The sequence below is a fragment of the Sinocyclocheilus rhinocerous genome, unplaced genomic scaffold (assembly GCF_001515625.1).
Source record: "Sinocyclocheilus rhinocerous isolate Xijiao unplaced genomic scaffold, SAMN03320098_v1.1 scaffold1763, whole genome shotgun sequence".
NCBI lineage: Eukaryota > Metazoa > Chordata > Actinopteri > Cypriniformes > Cyprinidae > Sinocyclocheilus > Sinocyclocheilus rhinocerous.
In genome coordinates, this window is record NW_015640500.1 from 37567 (window position 1) to 62625 (window position 25059).

Genomic DNA, 25059 nt, shown 5'->3' on the forward strand with positions numbered 1-25059 from the left:
TTTAACTACATTTTTCTGAGGCACTGGGCCTCATTTACGAAACGAACGTACGAGAGAAAATTGGGCGTACGGTCGTTTCAACGCAAAACTTGGAATTTATCAATATGGACGTGAGTGGTGGCTACGATCAAATCTCACGTCTGGTCTCAGCTCGTGTACACAAGTTAGTTTTTGAGCTGAACTTGCGCGCAGCTTAGTAAATATGGTGGAGAATTGTAGAATGACAGCATTTTGTTCATTTTTATTCTCCTGACCGTCAAACGAAGCTCATTAGTCAATCGTTAACCATTAAGATTAGAATGTCTTTTTTTTTTTTGGTTTTATACAGGGCTTTATATAAAAGGAATGAAATAAATAGGATCACACAAAATACATAATATGCTATAATATATTTAAAACACTGTGCAACAAGTATAGGCTACACTCATTTTTGTAACACTCTTAATGCATTTTATTTATTTTCTTTATATCTTTATTTGATTTAATCCATCTGATCGCACAGGCGCCTAACGCACACACAAACAACATTAGTTCTACCATTGCCTGACATTCAGCCATTCATCATCAAACTAAAATGCAGTCAACCAAACATAAAAGCTACACTGTTTATTTTAAAAGGTCCACTGTAAAATCAGCGTGCAGCGCCCAAACAAACATTTTACACGGATATTAGAACATGAGTGAATTATAAAGCCATGTTTGGGCTACATAATGAATAATAGTTATGCAAACAAATGCTACAAATATGGCAAAAATGGAAACATTTGGATTCTTGTGGTATGAGGCAGGCTCGTGAGCCCAATGCCGTTTCAGTTTTGCTTGACATTTGTATGCTGTTTTTAATGAATGTCACTATAGCCTAATTTGTTTTATTTTATAGTTTAATATGTAATTTTATAACTACTTATTTTTCATTCTTGTTCTGTTCTGAATACCGTTAAATTTAAAACATTTGTTGTAGAGTGAGGGGAACTAAATAGACTGTTTATATTTACCAGTATTTTAATATATAAATTACATTAATTAATGTAGCCTAATTGTTTGCAATTACAAGGTTAACGGGTGTTTTTGGAGTAAGATAAATTTCTCTTTCATGAGATTACTTCCTCTTTTTGGCTGGGTTTTGCTTCTCTGTGTCGTAAACTTTAGGGGCAAGGCTTTTAAACCAGGGTGTTTTTAGGGGCGTGATATTCAAATGACGATTGTTTATTTATCAACGTTCGATCATTCGTACGATGAGATTGGCGGTATACGAATGTTTCATGAATCACACGTGAACTCTGTCGTAAGTTGATTTGTCTAGGGCTGTCAAAATGGCTGAAAAACTAAATTCGAATTTTTTACTTAAATATTATCAATATTCGAATTTAAAAGGCATAATTTCTGTTCGGGGAAAAAAGCTGTGCTGATAGATGTCCCTCTAGAAAATGCGATAAATATGCATTCTGTGCATCGGTTTTGACGTAAACAATATCTTCCCCGCATTGATTGTTCTCTTTTTCTGCAATATTTTGAATGAACAATGTAGCAGCGCCGCATCTAGTGGCTTCAACTGGATAAGCTATGAAAAACATTAAAATGCAATGACACTTACATCGTCATCGCATTTCGTGCGCCACTGATAAGGCTGCCTGACGCACACCTAAAATTCGAATGCAACATTTTTGCATTCGAATGTGGATTTTTAACATCCACATTCGAATTTCGAATTTTTATTCGAAATTCGAAAAATTCGAATTTCAAATTTTTATTTTAAATTCGACGAATATTCGAAATTCGATTTTTTTTTTTGACAGCCCTATTGTGCGCACGGATCTGTGCTCGTTTCTACGTTAGATTGATAAATGAGGCCCAATGTCTCTGCTTCTTGTTTTCATTCTTTATCTATTTGTTTGTGCCTCAGGTGTCATTGAGAATTTGCATGCTGCAGCTTATAAGAATGCCCTGTCCAATTCCTTGTACTGTCCAGACTACATGCTCGGCCAAATCACCACAGATCAGGTAAGGCAACGCTGTGAAGGGAAAACAAATGGATACGGCTCATCAGTGTTTTTGTATTGTTGTAAAAACTAATTTGAATCTTTCTTGTAGCATTTGGGTCTTGTCCAAATTATGCATCATTTCATATCATAGTGACAATATATATCGTGATATAGTTATTTCTGCTGGAAATTTAATGGATAATTTGTTTGGATTTTCATTTATAAATTGATATTTTAAGAAATGAAAAGGCACTTCATCTGATTTTATCCTTTTATTTCTAACTTCATGGACATAAACCAAACAAAAATGAATCATAACAAATGAATAAGTCTAATTTATGTAACACCTGGACACTCATCTTTAAGATTTCACGTTGTTGTTAAAGAGCTGTAGAATAGTAATGCACCAAGTTACTACATTGCTTGACAACAGTAAACAACATGTAAATCACACATGTATATAACAGTCCTGCACCTGCACAAATTGATCTACCACAGCGTAAATGGTACAGCAAATAATTGTGTATTACACATTGCAAATAAAAGTTACATTTTGATGTTCTCTGTATTATTATGTCCTTTTTCACAGATGCACACCTTTGTTCAGAACAACTTCACAAGTGCAAGAATGGCCCTTTTTGGTCTTGGTATGTTGAAATTGTTGCCTTATTAAAGGAGAAGATTTAATATGGCCCAAAAAAGGCTATTAAATCAGTCACTTGTACTGTATGTTATTGTGTAGGTGTGGATCATGCTGTGCTTAAGCAGGTTGGGGAGCAATTCCTGAACATCCGCAGTGGAAAAGGCACTGTTGGTTCCAAAGCCGTCTACCGTGGAGGTAGAGTGCATCAATAATTATTAGTAATAGTATTAACAGTATTAAGAATACAACATACAACACAATACATTTACCTTAACATATTCAATAAAAGTCTCACTTTCAGGTCGCTACTGTCAGTAATGTAAGGAGCTTGTCTATGGCTCTATCACAGGCACTGTTGGTTCCAAAGCTGTGTACCGTGGAGGTAGAGTGCATCAATAATTATTAGTAATAGTATTAACAGTATTAAGAATACAACACAATACATTTACCTTAACATATTCAATAAAAGTCTCACTTTCAGGTCGCTACTGTCAGTAATGTAAGGAGCTTGTCTATGGCTCTATCACTGAATCTAGTGAATTGTCTGCCTGCCGCCTACATAGACTGCTACCTTCTAAAGCAGTATCCAAACTAAAATAGACCTTTATAAGGGACTAATTTTAATCACGTTAAATGGGCAGCAACCACCTAACAGTTACTCATAGATACATTACATTTACTCATTTGGCTGATGCTTTTATCTAAAGCAAATTTTAGCAATACATGCTTTTCCAACTGATAGACTTTTTCTTATGGGAAGCAAACCAATAATATTGATGAATTGTCATGTACATAACAACAAATATATTGTATAATAAAATGCTCCTCTAGAATGAAAATATCTCTCCTGCTAATATAACTTTGTTTCATGGGGTTTGAAATTTGTCTAGGTAGGCAGCTGATTATGTTTTGGAATAAGACTTATCCATCACTAGAATTAAGAGATGCTTATATTCTACCTTATTGTCATTGGATGATTGTTGGAAATGACATGAGACAAAGATATGCAATGGATAAAGCAATAGACAAGTGCTTTTTTAGTGTCACTAAAAGTCTCTGGCTGTGTTCTCCAGGTGAGCTGAGGCATCAGTCTGGAGGAGGACTGGTTCATGCGGTCGTGGCGAGCGAAAGTGCAAGTGCAACATCAGCTGAGGCCACAGCATTCAGCATACTGCAGCATGTGCTTGGAGCAGGACCTCGAGTCAAGAGAGGCTCCAACACTACAAGCAAACTGAGTCAGGCCATCTCAAAGGTCACCGCTCAACCTTTTGATGTGAGTATCACCTTATGTGACCTTTAGCTTAAAAAAGATTTTATATGAAGGACTCTTTGTGACTGTCTGTCTTGCTTTGTTGCAGGCGTCTGCCTTCAGTGCCAACTACACTGATTCTGGTCTGTTTGGAGTTTACACCATCTGCCAGGCTAACGCTGCCAAAGATGTATGTGTGATTTTTATTACGCTCTGGTGTTGACATGAATTTATTCTGTGCATGGTGCTAGCAAGGCCAAAGGCGTAGGTTTGGTTCCCAGGAAACATCTCCTTTGGTCATAAATAAGTCATAATCAAAAATAAGCCATAATTAAGCAATAGTTCAGTAAACGAATCAATATTTATTATATTAATTTTGAGCACAGTAATACCATTTACTGTTCTAAATTAAGTAAAAACAGAATTAACTGTTGAGTGTCTATGAGCAACACAGAGTGGTGTTTCATTCATGAATGCATCAGTGTTTTGGAATGAATGATTCAATGACGTAATTACATGATTTCATAAAAAATGAATGTGAAACTTCAGTAAAATAGCCAGTGATTTTGATATGCTACAGCACTTTGTTGTTAAATCTAGTCCAGTAATGAATAAAACTTGTGGTGTTACCCATGAGAGTTAAAGATCAAGTATGTGTTCTTAAAGTGTTCATTTTTGTGTTCAGGTAATCAAAGCAGCAGTCGGTCAAGTGAATGACATTGCACAAGGAAACCTTGCAGCAGTTGACCTCAGCAGAGCTAAGTGAGTTCATTTGCTTGGACATTTTTTAATAAAGCAATAAGCCCCAAGAAGCCGTGGTTTACAGTGAATTTATAACAGCTAAGGGGCGTTGTTAGAAAACCCCTAAAACCCCCTTAGCTGTTATAAATTCACTGTAAACTATGCTTCATGGGGCTTATTGCTTTTATAAAATGTTTATTCCATATACGTAGTAAGGTTTCACAGAATAAAACAGAGCAAATAAAGTGTAATGATATAAATAAAAACCACCAAATCATAGTATGTTTAAAAAAGTATGGTCTACTACTTCCGGTTAGAATTCGAAGTGCAGATCGATGCACTCCTGAAGCTGTTACCCAGAAAATCAATGCTGTGTCTTCAGCTGATGTTGTCAATGTAAGCAACTATTGTTTCTTAGGGTTGCAGTAACCCAGTGTAAATGCTCTGGGATGGCAACACAAGAATATCGTAGATTCAATCCTGGGTAAAGACAACCTGTGAACTGAAGAATATTCCGAGAATCATAGTGTACTGTACATAATTCCTATATTAACATTAGTGTTATTTATAGCTGACTGTACAATAAGGCTATTTTACTATAAGGCTTTATCTTTTGGAGTGCAATTTTGTATAACAAAATTTCTCATTTGTTTTTCAGGTTGCAAAAAAATTCATGTCTGGCAAAAAGACTATGGCCTCCACTGGACACTTGGTCAACACACCTTTTGTTGATGAAATCTGATGGGCACACATCATCTTTATCTTTCAACAGTGTCTAACTCTTCATTTCATTATAATGAAATGAGGACATTTTCATGATATCTTTATTGTTCCTGTCCAAAATCAATAAATAAAATAAGCATAATAATAAGGTTGTCATCAAATGTCTGTCTTGATATTTGTAATATTATATAAAGTGGATTAACCTCAAGAGAAGAACTCAACACTTGTCCATTTGAAATGTATAGATGTAAATTAATAAAGTATCTTACCAACACCAACAAACATTTATGAAACAAGTTGTGATTTGTGATCCTCTTACGCTTGCCTACTATTCTTCTACATACTCAAAAGTATGTACTTTTTCTTCACAAAAAGAGTGCATACTTTTAGGGCATAGTATAAGTAGGCGAATTGGGACGCAGCATATGTTTGTAGTGTAATTTACAACAGCTTCGAACGTGGCTCAACCAATCAGAATCAAGGACCGGAACTATCTGTTTTATAATACATGTTTTAATGTAATGAATGATGTTTTTGTCTGAGCAGGAATCAGTTGACGGCTGAGTACCTGATGTCCATTGAGAATTCTGAGGGCTTAATGGAAGCTATTGGTTCACAAGTGCTTGCAGAGGGTACCTACCATTCTCCTGAAGCTGTTACCCAGAAAATCAATGCTGTGTCTTCAGCTGATGTTGTCAATGTAAGCAACTATTGTTTCTTAGGGTTGCAGTAACCCAGTGTAAATGCTCTGGGATGGCAACACAAGAATATCGTAGATTCAATCCTGGGTAAAGACAACCTGTGAACTGAAGAATATTCCGAGAATCATAGTGTACTGTACATAATTCCTATATTAACATTAGTGTTATTTATAGCTGACTGTACAATAAGGCTATTTTACTATAATGCTTTATCTTTTGGAGTGCAATTTTGTATAACAAAATTTCTCATTTGTTTTTCAGGTTGCAAAAAAATTCATGTCTGGCAAAAAGACTATGGCCTCCACTGGACACTTGGTCAACACACCTTTTGTTGATGAAATCTGATGGGCACACATCATCTTTATCTTTCAACAGTGTCTAACTCTTCATTTCATTATAATGAAATGAGGACATTTTCATGATATCTTTATTGTTCCTGTCCAAAATCAATAAATAAAATAAGCATAATAATAAGGTTGTCATCAAATGTCTGTCTTGATATTTGTAATATTATATAAAGTGGATTAACCTCAAGAGAAGAACTCAACACTTGTCCATTTGAAATGTATAGATGTAAATTAATAAAGTATCTTACCAACACCAACAAACATTTATGAAACAAGTTGTGATTTGTGATCCTCTTACAACTTAAACTTTGAGATCTTTATAACATCAATGGATCAGGCTGCATTGAAATTAAATGACTAGTGGTGTTTTGCTGCTTTGTTTTTACAATAAATGGTAAAATATTTAAGAAGTTGCTTTTGCTAGTACAATATGTATATACGTATAAAATACTGTATAAGATTGTAAAATTGTTTTAAAAATACTTCTACAATAATCATGAATGGCTGGGAAAAAAATATGAAAAGAGTGATTCAATGGTCAAAAGGCTGAGGAACACTCAGAAAGATGGTTTAGGTTTGTGTAATATTTATTACAGTAATTATAAAATAACGGAAAGAAATGTTTATTCATAATATACAATGAACAGCACTTAATTTTTTAACTGATTTAAATTGAGCAAATGTCAGGTAAAAACATACAAACGCCCTTGTGTGTGTGTGCGTGCATATACAGTGTATATATATATATATATATATATATGCATTCTTTAATAGCCTTATTGCGTTCACTACAGTGTTTAAAATTTATAAAATGAAAATAAATATCTAGATTTCATCTCTTCCACAGAGATGAGATCTACTAGCACTTAATTAGATGGAAGATTGTTCTCTTATGTAAACGTGGTAATAATGTTAATAGAATGTTGTTGCTGCAAATAATCTTACAATGGATCCTCACATTTTCCACTAAACTTGAATGCTCAAATAAAAAACAAACAAACAAACAAAAAAAACTTTTAAAGGCACAATATGTAATTTTCGCCGCTAGAGGGCGCGTATTCAAAATAAACAAAGGCGTAGTTTGATGACGCTGTGACTGAGTGTGGAATCATGGGAGTTGAGTGGTTTTTGGATATTTTCATAAAACAAATCTTACATATTGTGCCTTTAACACGTTATTGGCCCCAGCAGGGTCTGCATTCGTTTTGTTGAATAAAAGTTTTTTTTTCACAATTTATTATGTAGATCCCCTCCTAATCAAATATGACACAAAACAGCCGTTTACCAGCCATTACTTAATTTTTTGTCCCAAAGAGATGTAGCAGAGAACAAAAAGTACATTGCTCTCTGAATGCTGAAAACATTCACAGCACAATGAAGAAAAATGAACACTTGAGTTACTCCACAATATAACAGATATAAATCCACTTATCATCTATCTGTCTGTCTATCTGTCTGTCTGTCTACATACTTGATTCTGACGGGTCAATTGTAAAATTTTCATAAAATGTTTTTCGTAATGAAGCTAAAATGTATAATTGTCTGTTGTCCCAGGCAACCTATGTAGCCGTGCTACGTTCATCTCTGTCGTATCACTCCAGCTCTCTTCCTTTTCCCATAATAAGATAATTCAATATTTCATGTCCTTAGAATTGTTTAGCTGTAAAAGCAATGTAATAAACATTGTATTGGGTATATATATATATATATATATATATATATAGCAAATGTATACACTGGTTTCACACAATATTTACTCAAAATTATCAAGAAAAAAAAAGATCCAAATTATCCGAAAAAGTGCACTATACATTGACGAGGCTGATGGTAGATTCTGACAAGGGGGTACACATGAGATGAAATCATAACTATGCTTTATGGCTTCACTCTAAAGATGTGTAGAGGGAGAGAACAGGATATCCTGTGGAGTGACTTTGAATGGAGTTTCCCACGGTAAAGCTGGATTTGGCAGTTTTTCAACTAATTACTCACATTTTTTGAGGAGTTGGTGTCCAGCAGACCTCCATTAAAGAAAGATACTGACATTACATTTACATTAATCTTTTATGTAGCTCAATTAAAGTTTAACCCTATAAAGTCTACTGTATCATAATTGATACACAAATTTCTAAGTCTTCGAAATCAACATGGTCAAAACTTTGCTAAAAAACATGTTGAACACAATCTACTACATCCCCTCAATTGTCTGATGGATGGTTCATACTTTTTTAGCAAGTAAAAGACCTTATGAGAAACGTTGATTTGTCCATCTCTCAGTCATCATTTTATTTTCATAATGAAAACTAGTTTTGATTAAAAAAAACTAACCATTTAAATATCCTCTTACTAAGACATATTGGGAGATTTAGAGTGACAACTGATATTGATATGCATTTTAAAGATCTCATTTAGTTACATTTTTCTTATTTGCATTGTTCTGACTATTATTTCATATCTCAGGCTTTGCAGGGTCAAGTTAATCTGACTTTGTTACCGTTTGAGATGTCTGGTTAAATTAAATGACTTAATTGAACCTGACAAAGCTACAGGCTATATCTTTCATATAATATTATATTTAATTTTATAACTTGTGAAAACTGTCCTGAGTCACAAAACTCATGATCTGAGATATATTTTAATCCACTGTGCAAGTGGATTGTGTAGCACTAAAGCACGCTCAGTCCTCAGCTCAATATAAATGACATAATTTAGTGTTGAATCCTGAATATTATAGGAGACTCTTTATTTTTTTGAAAACTCTTAGTTATTCACGTTCTTGTCCATGTTCCAGGAAGGAAGTCACATCAATTATACTTGTATTTTATTTAATTTTTTTTACTGTTAGTGGTGGTGTAGCATCGTAGTTAAAAAAAAATAAAAACGTTTATAGAATTGCAACTGCAAGGATTGATATCATCATTATGCCCTTTTGTAAATTACTTAAAGGGATAGTTCACCCAAAAATAGAGATGCATTGATCGATCGACCAGGGATCGGAATTGGACGATTTTCCTCATGATCGGCCCGGATCGGTGACCGGCCGGTCAGTCTCTGTGGATAAACTCTTAAAGGGACCACAGTCCAATATTCCTGCTGCTGTCTGTCATGTTAATCAAAGAACAAAAGACAAAGAAAATCACTTTCTGCTCTTGACTGAATACGTTTCATCACGCTCATTGGCTGCCTCCTCTGTAGATACGCTAGTAGCGTGGTGTTGTTCGGTGACGAGAATCGCGACAATGGAGCACACTGATAATAGTGCTTTAGCAGCGAACACTACGGGAGAATTAGTACTTGTATGGCGAAGAAGCAGAAAAGCGTTAAAGACAGAAAGACCGACGAAGACAAAAACAAGCGTAAACGTCGGTACTTCATACACAATGTGGACAGATTTGATGACAGAGAAAATCCCGAGTACGTTAGTGATGTCCTGGTTGCTTTTTTATTGTTGAATGGGTAAGGGAATTACTTACTGTGTTGATTTCTAAAACTCACTAGTGTAATTTACATAAAACTCATTATCATGCTATAGTGTTTAACACAATAGTGCAATCGGTACTAGTACGTTAACACGAAAAACTGCGATGCTAACGCTAGCCATACATCTACCGAATGCATATTTAAAGCTTCCATTATGGAAAAAAACAACCCATTACAATTTATCGGTCTATCTATCAAACTAATAGATGAATAGTGCATCCAGTTGTTTTGGGCGATGGTGAATACTAGAAGATATCAGACCGCTGGATGGCGCAATTGACCAATAATTTCTAAGAGCTGTGTACTAAACTTTTGTTTGTTTTTTACACTCTATGGTACTAAAGCATCAGTACACCAAAAGAGTACATTCAAAGTTTTAGATCTTTAGACCACATTAATCTTAGTACAAACCGTGCTGCTTAATCACCTGACATTTAATATTTAATAAATGTCTTTTGGGGTTTTGAATTATGGAGGTTGTAATGAAATTAATTTTTTTTTAAATTGCCAAGTAAGAACAGCTTTTTTAACGTTATGGATGAATTGACTGTGTTTTGTGTTACACCTGCGTTTAATATCAGAAGTGAACGTTGTAATTTCTGCTATCAATGTCATTTCCAGGCCACTCGTGTATGTTTCAGGTGAGTTGACCAGCTTGGAAAACTGTTGCCTATGTGTATGGCCTATATATTCTTAGGAATGATAAATGCCTATATAATATGTAACCTTGTTAGAATCAATTGAACAAAAATAATGTACAGTAACCTTAAAAAGGAGAACAGGTTTGCATGATATTAAAAATGACAAAATCCGTGGCATTTTAATTGTCCATGCATGGCATATTTGACTAATGTTAACCTCTCTATATATAAAGCTTTAATATAGCTACGTTTGTGTGCTTAATTATATGCTAATTTTATATATGGAACGTCTTTAAGAAATACAATAGAAAATATATTGGCAGCGGTGGGATTCGAACCCACGCCATCGAAATGACTGGAGCCTAAATCCAGCGCCTTAGACCACTCGGCCACGCTACCATGAGACTTCACAGTCGAAAGATTAGTGTAATAAAAATGAGCAATCTTAATGTTTCATAATAAAAAAAGTTGCAAGTTGGACTTAGCCTATCGACTCGCTTTAAACAAACACCGCTCAATCGTTATTACATTTTTTTACTTGTTAATTTTGCAAGTGTCATAAAACCGAATCGTTAGAAATGTCACGGAACAACAGGGTAACTGATTACATGTAACGTAATCTGGATTGCGTAGTCAGATTCCAAAAATTAAGCACTTGCAATTTGATTAAATTACATTTTAAAATTATAGCTGAAAGATTAGTGTAATAAAAAATGAGCAATCTTAATGTTTCATAATAAAAAAAGTTGCAAGTTGGACTTAGCCTATCGACTTGCTTTAAACAAACACCGCTCAATCGTTATTAATTTTTTTTACTTGTTAATTTTGCAAGTGTCATAAAACCGAATCGTTAGAAATGTCACGGAACAACAGGGTAACTGATTACATGTAACGTAATCTGGATTGCGTAGTCAGATTCCAAAAATTAAGCACTTGCAATTTGATTAAATTACATTTTAAAATACTAGTAATCAGACTACAGTTACTTTTTTATTGTTTACATGATTACATGTTTTTCAAAAAGAAGCAATACATTATTCATAATTTATTGATTCTCCCTAATTCCTCTTTTTCATTTTTTTAAATGTTCTAAAATAGATAAATGTTTCTAAAATAGCCTACCGCTTATATACGCTCAGAAAGTCTTCCAGTTTTGTGGACATTCACCCAAAGACCAGTCATTAGTCAGGTGGCTACACAGCATTTGACCACTGGATTTACAAAAATCATTTCAGGTTTAAGAAGTCTTTCAACATTGCATCAACTAGTTATTGGTGAACACATTAATTTTTATTTGAATTATCACTCAGTATGTTATTTAACCATGTGTTACTATGTCTTCTGAAGGCTTTTGTCTTTCAACACACATTAAAATGCACAAATTCACATTATTTCTCATTTACATGTAATGCAGGCATTCCCAAACTTTTTTGAACCATCTGAACCTTTTTCACCTAATATATTTACTTGAAGTCGAGATGTAGAAATGTTAAAATAAATATTTTAATAATTAAGCATCACATTTGCTTGTTCGTGGTTCTCCGACGTTGGTTAATGGTAATATGACATTCAGGTAAACAAATAAAATATTAACGTTTTTAGTATTTTTAATCGATGTTATTTTAAAATGATTTATTTTCATTTTAAATTTTTATTATTTAATTAATTATTAGCTTTTCATTAAACTCGCAAACCCCCTGCAGTTCCTTTGCGAACCCCAGTTTGGGAAATATTAACTTAATGTAATGTTTAGTGCTCTTCATGTTGTTAAATTACAATGAATGGAATATATTTTCTTACTCTTTGTATTTTTATATCAGTATGGTACAAGACTGACCTATTTAAATCAATGTCAAGTTAGGTCAAAAGTAATCTAAAAGTAATAAAAAATCTGATTATACTACCTAAAATGTGTAATGTAATGGATTACGTTACTTACTACAATTTTTGTCATGTAATTTGGAATCAGTAACTACAATTTGTTAGTAATCTACCCAGCACTGGCTTCACATGTGATGATGCTGACACTGGCAACAAAATGAATACCAAGCAAGAACACAAAAATGTCCGCTCGGTATGTACGCCGCTTCAGTGTGATGGGCGGATCTGTTCTTTTTCACAGTGGCTACGTGCAGCTAGTCCTCACCAGTGTGGAGTCCTGCCCTGCCCCCGCGAACATGCGATTCTACTATGGTGAAGGGTCCTCTCATGAATATTAATTAGGTAACGTGACGTGGACCTAGTGCGCCTACTTGATTTGATTTTGGAATGTGGCCGCTTGAAGGCTTGGCTTATAAATATTAATTTACTCTATGTGTCCAGGAAACGCTAGCACGAATAAATTAATATTCATGAGCCATGCCCTTGCCTTAGTAGAATTCGTAATATTCCGTTGAGATCGATAACAACATGAGCTCCCCCATAAAAGGCCATGTGATTGACTATGGCACGTGGCTCTCTTTGAATATCAAGTTGACGTTTTTTGACATTAAAAAAAAAAAATGGAAATCTGTTTGTGTATTTTAATTATTGTATATTTGTTTACTTTACATATTCAGATACCTAATGTTTCTCTGAAATGAAATGAACGAATGTATTTTTTGTTACAGCCCACTAGAGGGCTAAATGCAGCTTTGTCGTTGTCCTGAGAGGAATCAACATTTGCTCGCAGTCCAGGACACGTAGAGCACATTTCTACAGAGGCACAGTAAAGCTGTCACTGGCCAGTGTGCTTGAGACACAACCGCAGCTGAAACTTCCGTTCAAACGCGCAATTCATTGATGATTTGGCTTCCTTTTTTAGAAAGGGTGTGAAGGCGATTCGAGATAAGTGATATTATCTGTCTCCTGTTTTCGTTATGTCTTCAATCTAGCAGCTTTATTCATTCTAACGTAAGGTATGTGACATGCACTTTTGCTTATTCTTGCGCTCTGTACCTTTGAGCTGTTATGCTTTGTTGTTAATAGTATTTATGCAGCAAATTACATTAAATTGAAGCTTAAAACGAATGACGGTGTAACTTGAATGTATTAAAACGTAATGATTTTGTCATTCCAAACTGATGTTTTAAGTATATATAATGGAATGCATGAACAGGAACAGGTTTATCTCGGGACTGAGATTAGCGAATACCTTCACATTTGATCAACCTGTTCTTGATCATTCGTTTCTCAGTTCATCTTTTCTTGAAACGAATCTGCTGATGTAGCTGTATTTGACTCTTGTGCTTGTTTGGATTTGACACTTGTGCTTGTCTAATGTGCTTGTTTGTAGTTCTGGTGCACAACACAGTGGGACATCATGGCTGAGGAGGAGCTCATGTTTAGTATGGAGGAGGTGGGAAGTCCTCGGGATGGACCTAGGAATGGGTGTGCTAAGAGTGGAGTGGCTTTCCAAGAGTCCAATGCAAGTGATGATGATGAAGATGACATCCGTATCTGCTCCATCACCGACGACCCAATAAGCCCTACTATAGGCTTCTTTGACTACCCAAAGAACGTCGTTTGCAACCAGCAGTTTTCGAATTCATTGCCCAAAAACTCCTTCACATACAGGGTGAGTCTTTCCCAGTTAATCTACAGTTGTAACACTTTACTGTAAGCAATACGGTACAATAGGTTGTGCTAAAATTTTGAATATAGGTCATATATGTACAATACAGCTGGACTTTGAGTGTCATATTGCTTTTATAAAGCTGTTACTACATAATAAAAATATTAAGGGCACAGACATTCATTACGTTATTGTATTAAGCAAATACATGAAGTAGCGTCTTCCTAGATAAATGTAGTCCCTAGCATGTAAACAAAGGCTATTTTTGGACCAGCATACCACTATTTGTGCTATTTATGTAGTACACAGCATGTTTATCCTGTGTAGTATCAGAATTTTATGGTACTTGCATAACATTTTTTCAAAAAGGTGCAGTATACAGCAACTGAATGCCACAATGTAATAGTGGTGAATGCCTCTGACACAAATTACATAGAAATGTACAATAGCTGTTTTTATTTTTGAATTACACATTTGATTAATATAGACATGTGACATACTAGTGTTTGACACATTAATCAATGCATAATGTTTCACATACTATTTCATACTATTACAATAGCTATATCATACTATTGCAGTAGCATAGATGAATACATTATGTATTTTAGCATGACTGCAATGCTGTACTGCTGTAATGCTGTATCATTATCCAGAACTGGAATTATCCATTTCATAATCGTATTTTGGTGGTAATCCAAGAACGTCCTTGTCTTGTTCATGTCTACTTAGACAATGACCTCTCTGTATCTGTAATGGTAAAAAAGATCGCCTGTACCACAGAGAACTAGTGAACAAATATTTTTTTCTTAACCACAAAGCTTTTTGTGCTGTTATCAGAAGCAGCAGTGAACTAATGTACAGTATGCAAAAATTGTTTTCCTCCCATCTCTGTGACAAACTCACTTCCATATATGGAGCTCTCTCAAGCTCTCATGATGTGACTTCCTTAACCTCATGGACAGTAAATTTTACTGTAAACAAGTCAGGTTGCATTTATACTAATATTTTTGTGCTTAAACAAGTGGGTTTGTCTATTCCTTAGAACAAAAATGAAACCGAGCAAGATGGGCACTCTGTCAGGTTTGGCTCTTTAACTGAGAAAGGCCGGGTATGTTTAATACAAGTTTCGATTTCTACCCTTCACCTTTACTGTTTCTTTCCCAGATTGTATTAATCCATCTTACATTGTGGCATCTAGCCTGGAATCCATGATCTTTCTTTATTTCACCTTATTTTCCCTTTCATTCCTTCTGCATTTGCTCGCTGTGAAAAGAATATCTATTAGGGATGCAAAGAACGTGTGTCTGATACAGACAAAAATATTTGATCTGTTATTGTTGATATAATGGCTAATATTGTAAGTCGAGTACAGTTTACTTTCTATTTTCGAAATGCATGTTATCTCTTTTTTTGAACAATTCATCTGTATATATATATATACACTGTGTGCACAATTATTAGGCAAGTGATGATTTTGACCATATCATCATTTTATCCATAATTTCCAAGTCCAAGCTGTATAAACTTGAATGCTTATTGGATTTAATGCATAGTAGAGAAGATGATACTTTTTAGTGCTTTTTTAACCTAGCATAGTAAAAGACTTTTCTACTTCAATAGAAAAAAAAACACGTTATAAAACTATCAACACAGATACTGTGTTGCTTATGAATACCTATATCATGCTATGTCTTATGACACATGGATAATGTTTCCATACTTTATGGGTTCCCTGTAAAGAGGAGCCCACACTTTCCTAGTGTCTGACGTATATTTGTACTCACTGTCTCACTGTGACCTTTCAAAAGGAAATACATAATTGGCTGAATGTACTTGGCCACAGGATCTACGTTTACTGGTTATTTTGAGATATCGTGTCATGTCTGCCGCATGTCAGGTTTATTTCACTGATGACACTCGGATCATGATGAAACTTTTATAACTGTATTGTAGTAAAGTAAACTAGATCTCTTACAGCTGTTATTCAGAATTTGCAAAGCACAAAGTTCAGGAAATAACCAAGCCTGGGGTGTGTGCTCCTGACAAAATGCTTAGCAGGATCACAGAACAGCAACTTGTTGTTGGAGTACCTGTCCAACAGGAACGGGAATCAAGGGATTTAACAATTCTTGTTTCAATTCTGATTCCTAAAGGGAACAGGATGTCTTAATAATCATTTTATGAAATATTTTAATGAGCAATCTTTTTTATATGATCTTGCTCAAATTGATTGGGATAAAATTACTTTAATTCCAGATTTTCTGATGGTATTTCTTTAATTTTTTTAACTGGGATCCCTCACCTAATGTCTACTGAACACTTTCAGCATTGATTCAAGCTTTTCTTTGTCCTTTTATTCCTGCATGACCATTATTGTAGCATACCTCTTTTCCTCCAGTACCTTCCCTCTTTTCCCAACCATTGTTTTGTGCTTGCACATAGCCGTAAAATATAACGTGGATCTCTACCATCTTCAGTTTTTCCACCCATACAGGAGGATGTGGAAGTTTTTCAAACAACTTCATTTTTTCTTGATCAGGCAACTTGGAAACATGCTATTGAGAAAGCCAAAGCCATGCCAGATCCTTGGGCTGAGTTCCATCTGGAGGAAATCGAGACAGAGCGCTGCACTCGATACAGGTGAGTAAATATGGGGCCTTTTGAAGTGTTGACCTACTGTTCATGGAGTGGAGGTTTGAATCCAGCAAGAGGCAACACATAAGCAGTGTTAGAGAAGCTCATTTGAATCTTTAGACAGCCAAGCTACAAGCTAGGTCAAGCTAATCTTTGGGAAAAGACCTGAAAGGCTTTTGTTCATCTTCAAAACACAATTGAAAATATTTCTGTCCATCCAACCAAAACTTTGACTTGAATCGAGTGGTTTGATGCAGAGACACACTTTATATGATGAACAGATTAAATTTAGACATTTATTCACATATAAACTTTGATCAATGCACATACAAGAAGCATCAAAAATGGTAAACAGAAGGTCAACTGTACTTGCTTGATACGCAAGAACAAACCTCATTGATTCTCCCACATCAAGCAAGCACTTTTGAGGCTCTGTTTACCGAAAATATCTTCACTTGTGTTTCAGAAATGAACAAAAGTCTTATGGGTTTGGATTAGAGCAACATGAGGGTGAGTAATTGATGACAGAATTTCATTTTTGGATGAATTATCTAATTAAATTAACAACTACCTCAGTAAAAATATATGAAATATAAAAATTAGGGTTTTGAATAAATTAACGATTTCAGTTACAATGACAGAAACACAAAATCCACTTAAAACTAGAATGTTACTGCACTAATTTGAAAACACCTGAGCTGCTCTCATATTACTGAAAAATGTCAAATATTTTTAATTAGTGAGTCCTCAAACTGCACATGAGATTGACCCTTGTGCCCTATCATCACTGAACTTTGGTTTCCTCCTGTTACCAGTCCTGAGTTTTTACCACTATGCCACATCACAGACACCTGACACAACTCCTCAATCTCATATGATTTCAGAACGTCTCACCGCATGTTAAATAGCACTGTAAGAATAATGTTAGATGGATAAAAACACAAGGGGTCCGCTCCCAGTTTCAAGACTCTATTTTTAAACATTTGTAACTTCACACCTCTAAAATATCCCTTGACTTCCAGCCAATGGCTGTGTTTGCCATTAAACAACTGCGTCTGATGGGTAGGTCTACATGGTACACAGTATTCTGGGCAACGGGGGGAAAAACAGCACTTACTTGTGTAAATATTGGGCGTTTGCTTTTAGGACTGTGCCCATTGTGCAGTATTTGCTCTATTAACTCTTTCATTAACTCTTCCAATGAAGACGAATAATCACTTTTTTTTTCTTCATAATGTAGAAGATACATTTTTTAAGGTAAAATACATTTACATTTGTTACATTTACATCTCCATGTAGCCACATAGTTTGAGGCTGATTTCCAGTTGCTGCTGTGGAAAAAGTTTGAGAACTACTTCCTGAGAATGAAAGGGAATAGAAAGCTATATTTAAAGTGATTAAAGTGTAAACATGTGTTCTTGCTCTTTAGATACAATGCAGTTACTGGTAAATGGGCAAAAGACGACATATTTATCAAGGTTTCCTCTCAGGTATTGTGGCACTATAATACACTTGTTTTCTGTGAAAGTAAATGTGTTAATACTGATTATTTATGTTTTTTTTTATTAATTAAATTCTACTTAAATTCTATTCTATTTTTTCACAGGTGTTTGGAAAAGGAGCCATGAGGGAATGCTATAGAGCGTAAGTCAAGCCAATTTAATCATATATATATATATATATATATATACCATAGACTAGATAAATATTACTGTTTATTAATGAGCATTGGTTTTAAGTAAAAGTACAATTGTACAGTTTCTTGTTATTGTAGTCAAGTTTTTCCATAGTTTTTATTCACCTTTTAACCTTTTTGTAGTTAATGTTTTTTTTTTATTAGATGTACAAATATTCCATGTAATTGTTTAATTGCATATTATAAATTGCACATTATAATGTTAAAAGTGTTAGAAAAATTATGTGTAGAGTAGTTTTACTTGTCACGCTGCAGGACATTACTGACACTGCTTGACACATCTTTTACTTCTGAACTCATATTCACCACATTAATCAGCCTGCCAACATTGTATTAAACATATTTGTTATGTTTTATAAAATATAAATCCCTTTAGTTGGAATGTCCCTTTCTTATTGGTATATCTTCCATTTTTCAAGTGATAATTTTAATGGCTATTTATTTTTTGTTTTTTGTTGACCTGTAGCTTTCTTTTCTCTTTCATTCACAGGAAGAAGTTGTCAAACTTTTCCCACAGCAGCAACTGGAAATCAGCCTCAAACTACGTGGCTAAGAGATACATGGAGACCGTGGACAGAGAGGTTTACTTTGAGGATGTGAGGTTACAAATGGAGGCTAAATTATGGGGCGAGGAGTTCAATCGCCACAGGCCTCCAAAACAGGTACTTATTTGGTGGATGTAGTTTTTAAACCAGGTTTAACCACTCAAACAATATCATATATGAATTTTGTACTTCTTTAACATATCCCATCATTATTAGGTTGACATCATGCAGATGTGCATTGTGGAAATGACTAGTCGCCCTGGGAGCCCTTTGTTTCACCTGGAACACTACATTGAGGGAAAGTACACAAAGTACAACTCTAACTCTGGTTTTGTGAGGGACGATAACATACGGCTTACACCTCAGGTATGTTGTCAAAAATGTAACAAATCTGAATCTTTTGTCCCTGGGAAATGATGTGTGGTTATTTATTGGCAATTATGTGTTTGTGGTTTTAGGCATTCAGTCATTTCACATTTGAGCGCTCTGGACACCAGCTGATAGTGGTGGACATTCAGGGTGTTGGGGACCTTTACACAGACCCTCAGATCCACACTGAGAAGGGAACTGACTTTGGAGATGGCAACCTAGGTATTTATTAACATCCTGCATTTTTTTCTCCTTAGAAACTTGAAGACTTCCAATTTGATTTGTCTTAAAGGAGTAGTTTACTCCCAGAATAAAAATTTCCTGATAATTTACTCACCCCCATGTCATCCAAGATTTTCATGTCTTTCTGTCATCAGTAGCAAAGAAATTAAGGTTTTTGAGGAAAGCATTCCAGGATTTTTCTCCATATAATGGACTTCACTGGTGGCCAACAGGTTGAAGGTCCAATTTTCTGTTTCAGTGCATCTTCAAAGGGCTCTACACGATCCCAGCCGAGGAATAAAGGTCTTATCTAGCGAAACGATCGGTCAATAAAAAAAAAAAAAAATTGTGATACTTTTTAACTACAAATGCTCGGCTTGCACTACCTTCGCTATGTGCGTGACGTAATCACGTTGGAAAGGTCACGCACCATTAGCTCTTTTTCTGTGTACTCCGGTTAAAAAAGGTAGGGTAGGGCGAAAAACTCCATCTCATTTTCTTCGCCAACTTCAAAATCGTCCGACATCGTTGTTTTACCTTTTGTTGTAAAGGCCATTTGACTTTCTTTGCATGTTTGCTTTGTAAACACTGGGTCGGTTCTTCCGTCTACGTCACGCATGACCTTTCCAACGTGACAACGGTATGGTCGAGCTAGTGCAAGACAAGCATTTGTGGTTGAAAATCTAACTTTTTTTTTTTTAAAGAAAATTACCAATCGTTTCGCTAGATAAGACCCTTATTCCTTGGCTGGGATCGTGTAGAACCCTTTGAAGCTGCACTGAAAGCGCAATTTGGACCTTCAGCCCATTGGCCCCCATTGAAGTCCATTATATGGGGAAAACAATTTTTCCTCAAAAACTTTAATTTCTTTTTTGCGACTGAAGAAAGAAAGACATGAACATCTTGGATGACATGAGGGTGAGTAAATTATCAGGAAATTTTTATTCTGGAAGTGAACTATTTCTTTAAGTTTAAGTAATGTAAGCATGAGAAACATTTGTAGTGATTGTCTATGTGTTTGTGTTTCAGGTGTGCGTGGCATGGCTCTTTTCTTCCACTCTCACCTGTGTAATAAGATCTGTAGGAGTATGGGCCTTACTCGTTTTGACATGTCCCCTTCTGAAATTGCAGAGTTGGACTGCACCAACAAATTGCTGGTAAGGATAGTGTGAGAGATTTGGGCCAGTTGATGGAGCTGTTCAATAGTGACATTGCTATATTTATATAGAGTGCTGCAGAGATGACGTATTTTTGTAGGCCAGCCCGGAAGTTAGCATCACCCTGGTTTCCTCGAGAAAAACCCAGTAGGATTTTTCCATCGGCTTTTGGATTATTGCAAAAAAATAAGCTTTGTGACCGACAAAAGTTTGATTCTTTCACCGTGTCTACACACTGGACGCGAGCGGTGCAGCACGACGCGACAAAATACTATAGAACCCAATAATCAATGATGCTGTCTACACTAGATGCAGCGCGGTGCGACACGACAAATCCCCGACAGCAAACTGGTGCCTCGTTCTATCTATGATGTACTGACACAAAATTCAAATGATTTGCAACGGTCGCTTTGTCGACTTTAGCTGTTGCGGTGCGACGTGGCGCGGCGTGACAACTGTCGCATCCATTGTAGACACGGTGTTTGTTTTGTTCATCTCGATAATCTTCACAAATGAACATAACTTTTATGAATTTTGAAGCCTTAATACAATGGCAGAAGCTAAAAGCTAAATGCAGGCTATAGATGAACAACATCCCGGTTGCATGACTTTAGTGTCACCACCATTAAGCTTCAGACAACTCTATTTATTAAAAAAACTTTTCCCTGAAAGTTTGAATTAGAATAGTTTACAAGAGCACAATTATAAACGCAATGAGTCTGTAAACATGGACCAGTGAGTAGATAAGTTTACGTTTTCGACGTTAATATCCCCTACAACCTCTGTAGGCCCAATTAGCCACAAGTAAAATATTGTTACTTAATAGAAGCGGGTATTTATGGAAGCCCGTTTCCGCCACTGAATAAAAAAAAAAAAAAAGTTTATTGCGACTTTTTATCTCACATTTCTGACTTTTTTTCTCGCAATTGTGAGTTTATATCTCGCAACTCTGACTGTTTTTCTCACAATTCTGACTTTTTTTCTCATGCGAGTTATAAAGTCAGAATTGCGTGATATAAACTCGCAATTGCGAGTTAAAGTCCAGTTTTGAGGGGGGGGAAAGACTATGTTCTCATAATTGCGAGTTTATATCACGCAATTCTGACTTTATTTCTCCGAATTACGAGTTTATATCACGCAATTCTGAGAAAAAATGTCAGAATTGTCAGATAAAAAGTCGCAATTACCTTTTTTCTTTTTTATTCCGTGGCAGAAACAGGCTTCCATAGGTATTACTGATGTATTGTATGTTGTAGAATAAAACATTAAAAAATATCTCGAGCTTGTGTCAACCACAGATCTTATTTCAGCCATTTACCCAAAAACCCATTCAGAAAACCCTTTGACTTCAGGATGTTGGAACTGGAACTGCTAAAATGCTAACTCGTTTCTGGGTTTTGGCCAACAAAAATGTCATCCTGCAGCACATCTATAGCTGATATATTGATGTACCATTTTTCCATGGTTAACAAAAAAATGCTATACTAAAATATTATATTTTGATTCTGATAGTTAATTAAAATATATGCTTTTTTTTTTTTGGTGTGGCCAGTGAAAATATCACTGGAATTGCTGACCTAATCAGGCCAACAGAATAAAATTATTCTCGCTTAGCGCTGCATTCACAAATTGTTGCAATTGTTTATTCATTTCTGCAGGTTTTCTAAATAAATTCTTTTTTCTTAGCAGCAGTCAGCTAAGACTGTCCTCCGTGGATGTGAAGAGCAGTGTGGTTCGCCCAGGGTCCGGACGACCTCTCTCGGCCACATGCCTGTTCTCCTCTCGCGGCACTCTGAGACCTCCTCAGTTGATGAAAGCAGTGACACAGACTCGATTCCCTGTTCTCCACTTAGTATGGGCATCTCTGCAGGCCGATCACCCATGGGTAATCCTGTACTAACCCAGCACTATGTGTGAATGCACTTGAGTGGTCCACCAGAGTAATATCAAATCCCCTTCAAGCCAAGTCAGATCAAGTCAGTGGCAGATATTTATTGTGTAGGTTACAAGCATGCAGTCGCAACCTACTTGAATGGAGAAAGACTGAAAGGCTTAAAAGTAGGTTTTAATAACATTTATAGTTAGTAGTTCAATTTGAAAACAGTGGTATCACACTTTTTTGCTTTCTTTACTGAATAAAGCAGTATTTTTCAGACAGGTCTAGTTAAATGTTATTAATACAGTTATCCATCTCCTCCTTCACATATTGTCTATGGTAATATCAGTGTGTAACAGTTGCCCCCTACTTAAGGCAACAGACAAAACAATGAATGAATCTTTTTTTAGGGTCTTTTGCAATAACAATTTGTCAGCTGTCAGGATGTTACAACCATCTGGAAACCCTTTTTTCAAATATAAATATTTAAAGTACAAGAAGTGCCTCCACTTGTTGTCAGCTGGCCGAGAACTGAAGTGGGCTTTTGACTGGCTGGTTGTGATGTTACTAAAATTACCAGTTATTTCTATGGGAAAACAAAGGTAAATATTCAATGGGCTTGGCTATTTTTAGAAAGAAATGTTCTCTATGCTTTCAAAATGCTTAAAAGTTTAGTGTGTTGTTTGACACCTACAAAGGAAAAGTCCACAACCATCTTTTTATATTTTGATACCAATATGCATAACAGAAAACTGCAGTAAAAATAATGGTTGCTCTAAACATGCTTGTCTGCAGCAGTGTGATTTATAAGAAATGTCCCCATAGAAATGACAATGAAAAGGAAAGTATTGTAGTAAGGGTTTGTTTTCCCTAATGCTCAATTATGTTCCTCCCAAGTGTATGGTGCACTGCTGATGGTATCTATGGCTTACTTCATGAATATTAATTAGCTGGTGTTGAAGTTGCTAGGTAACCCTCCAGGGCCAGCATGCACCAACCTTTTATTGTTTTGATTAGTATTATAAGCACACACATTCTAACTTACATATATAAGGATTTAGTGGAGTATATACTTGTTTAAAAAATATCAACATTTTGAATATTTAATATTATGATTGGAAACAGCATTAACAAAAGTGTTCAAGCAATTAATATCAACAGCAACCTGATTCGTAGTACTATATTTTGTTCAATTAAAACACATTGGATTAAGACATTTTTCATTTTTTTTCAATCCATGTGTACAAAGAAACCAACCACAACATATTTTATTTGTGAATTTCATTCTCACATCTGTCAGCAGTCAGGACATTCTAGCTGAAATGTAAAGTTTGTTCCCATATGTCAGGTTCATACAGCTTTAGCAGCTTTTTTTTTTTAGGACAACTGTGCATTCATTTTTATTCATTTCCCCACTACTATGTCTATGTGTGTTTACAGGCTGGTCATTTATGAATGAAATGAATGAGGCATATCGAGCTAACACAGATCACAAGGTCAGTTTATGAATAAGAATATATATCCACAGTTAACAGTGACATTAAATTCATTGATATTTTGTGGAAACTGATTTGATTTAAGTTGATTTTAGCAGCAATGCAAAGCTGATTACTTCTGTGAAATGTAATTGCATTCACAGGACTCAGAGAATGGAGGAGACAGTGGTTACCCCAGTGAGAAACGCAGTGAAGGAGACTCAGTCGAGCATCACAGTCAGGTACAGATTATCAGCTGGCTAGACAATGCAATTATTAAAATGAAATATTAAAATGATGATAATTTTATACAAATATTAAAATGATGTTGTATATTTTCAATATATATTATATTGTTATACTATGTTATATTAATCACAACATTATTTGTATCTGGCACAAAAACAATGAGGGTTTTTGATGATTGAGCCATTTCTTTGAAGGTGTCACCTTCAGCATTAAAACCCAAACAAATACAGAACATTTTAAACTAAACCAAGAATTTACAACTGTTGTATTTAAATAAGAAATTGAAATTAGAAGCTATTAATCCGTGTATCATTCGATCATTCGTTTTTTGATTTAATATTGAAAGTAGAAATATGAGAAAACGGCTCCTTTTTCGTTTTTTTTCCAAAACACGAAAAACGAGAATTCTGCTTAAATGTTCGTTTTTCGTTCTTGGGTGGAAAAATTAATAAACAGCTTGAATATTCTATTTCTACACGTGGGCAGGAATTAAACGTCCCTTTCTGCTGATTGGTCAGCCGAAGATCAAACCGTGCCGTCATCAGTTCCAAACTCAGTTCCTGGAGGGCCACAGCCCTACATAGTTTAGTTCCAACCCTGCTCCAACACACATACCACATAGTTTTCAAATAAGCCTTAATGTCTTGATTAGTTGGATCAGGTGTGTTTAATTAGGGTTGCATCTAAACTGTGCAGGGCTGTGGCCCTCCAGGAACTGAGTTTGACACCCCTGGTCTAGACTCTGCCCCTGTACGAGTTGTGTCGAGCTATTC

General features: G+C 35.4%; 2 protein-coding genes and 1 non-coding gene across 9 annotated transcripts in view; 2 read left to right on the forward strand and 1 right to left on the reverse strand.

Annotated features, from left to right (window-relative positions):
• The window catches only part of LOC107753296 (cytochrome b-c1 complex subunit 2, mitochondrial-like), a 14827-nt gene extending 8180 nt beyond the window's left edge, over positions 1 to 6647 (forward strand). For all 3 annotated transcript variants that reach the window (XM_016569421.1, XM_016569422.1, XM_016569423.1), the window contains exons 7-14: positions 1904 to 2001; positions 2572 to 2629; positions 2725 to 2820; positions 3699 to 3898; positions 3984 to 4064; positions 4560 to 4636; positions 5885 to 6038; positions 6301 to 6647. In XM_016569421.1, the coding sequence (XP_016424907.1) occupies positions 1904 to 2001; positions 2572 to 2629; positions 2725 to 2820; positions 3699 to 3898; positions 3984 to 4064; positions 4560 to 4636; positions 5885 to 6038; positions 6301 to 6384 (848 nt within the window). In that variant the 3' untranslated portion in view covers positions 6385 to 6647. The remainder of the gene's footprint in view (positions 1 to 1903; positions 2002 to 2571; positions 2630 to 2724; positions 2821 to 3698; positions 3899 to 3983; positions 4065 to 4559; positions 4637 to 5884; positions 6039 to 6300) is intronic.
• Positions 6648 to 10824: 4177 nt separating this feature from the next.
• Positions 10825 to 10906, reverse strand: trnal-uag (transfer RNA leucine (anticodon UAG)). The gene has a single exon. It is a non-coding gene; the product is annotated as a tRNA-Leu (tRNA).
• A 2188-nt stretch (positions 10907 to 13094) lies between these two features.
• Positions 13095 to 25059, forward strand: part of eef2k (eukaryotic elongation factor 2 kinase) — a 20750-nt gene continuing 8785 nt past the window's right edge. For 2 of the 5 annotated variants that reach the window (XM_016569425.1, XM_016569427.1), the window contains exons 1-13: positions 13095 to 13404; positions 13782 to 14063; positions 15106 to 15171; positions 16603 to 16703; positions 18127 to 18187; positions 18304 to 18341; positions 18884 to 19055; positions 19155 to 19304; positions 19397 to 19529; positions 20559 to 20686; positions 22373 to 22571; positions 24003 to 24058; positions 24202 to 24279. In XM_016569425.1, coding sequence (XP_016424911.1) covers positions 13809 to 14063; positions 15106 to 15171; positions 16603 to 16703; positions 18127 to 18187; positions 18304 to 18341; positions 18884 to 19055; positions 19155 to 19304; positions 19397 to 19529; positions 20559 to 20686; positions 22373 to 22571; positions 24003 to 24058; positions 24202 to 24279 — 1437 coding nt within the window. In that variant the 5' untranslated portion in view covers positions 13095 to 13404; positions 13782 to 13808. The remainder of the gene's footprint in view (positions 13405 to 13781; positions 14064 to 15105; positions 15172 to 16602; positions 16704 to 18126; positions 18188 to 18303; positions 18342 to 18883; positions 19056 to 19154; positions 19305 to 19396; positions 19530 to 20558; positions 20687 to 22372; positions 22572 to 24002; positions 24059 to 24201; positions 24280 to 25059) is intronic. The other 3 variants (XM_016569426.1, XM_016569428.1, XM_016569429.1) reach the window with 3 other exon arrangements.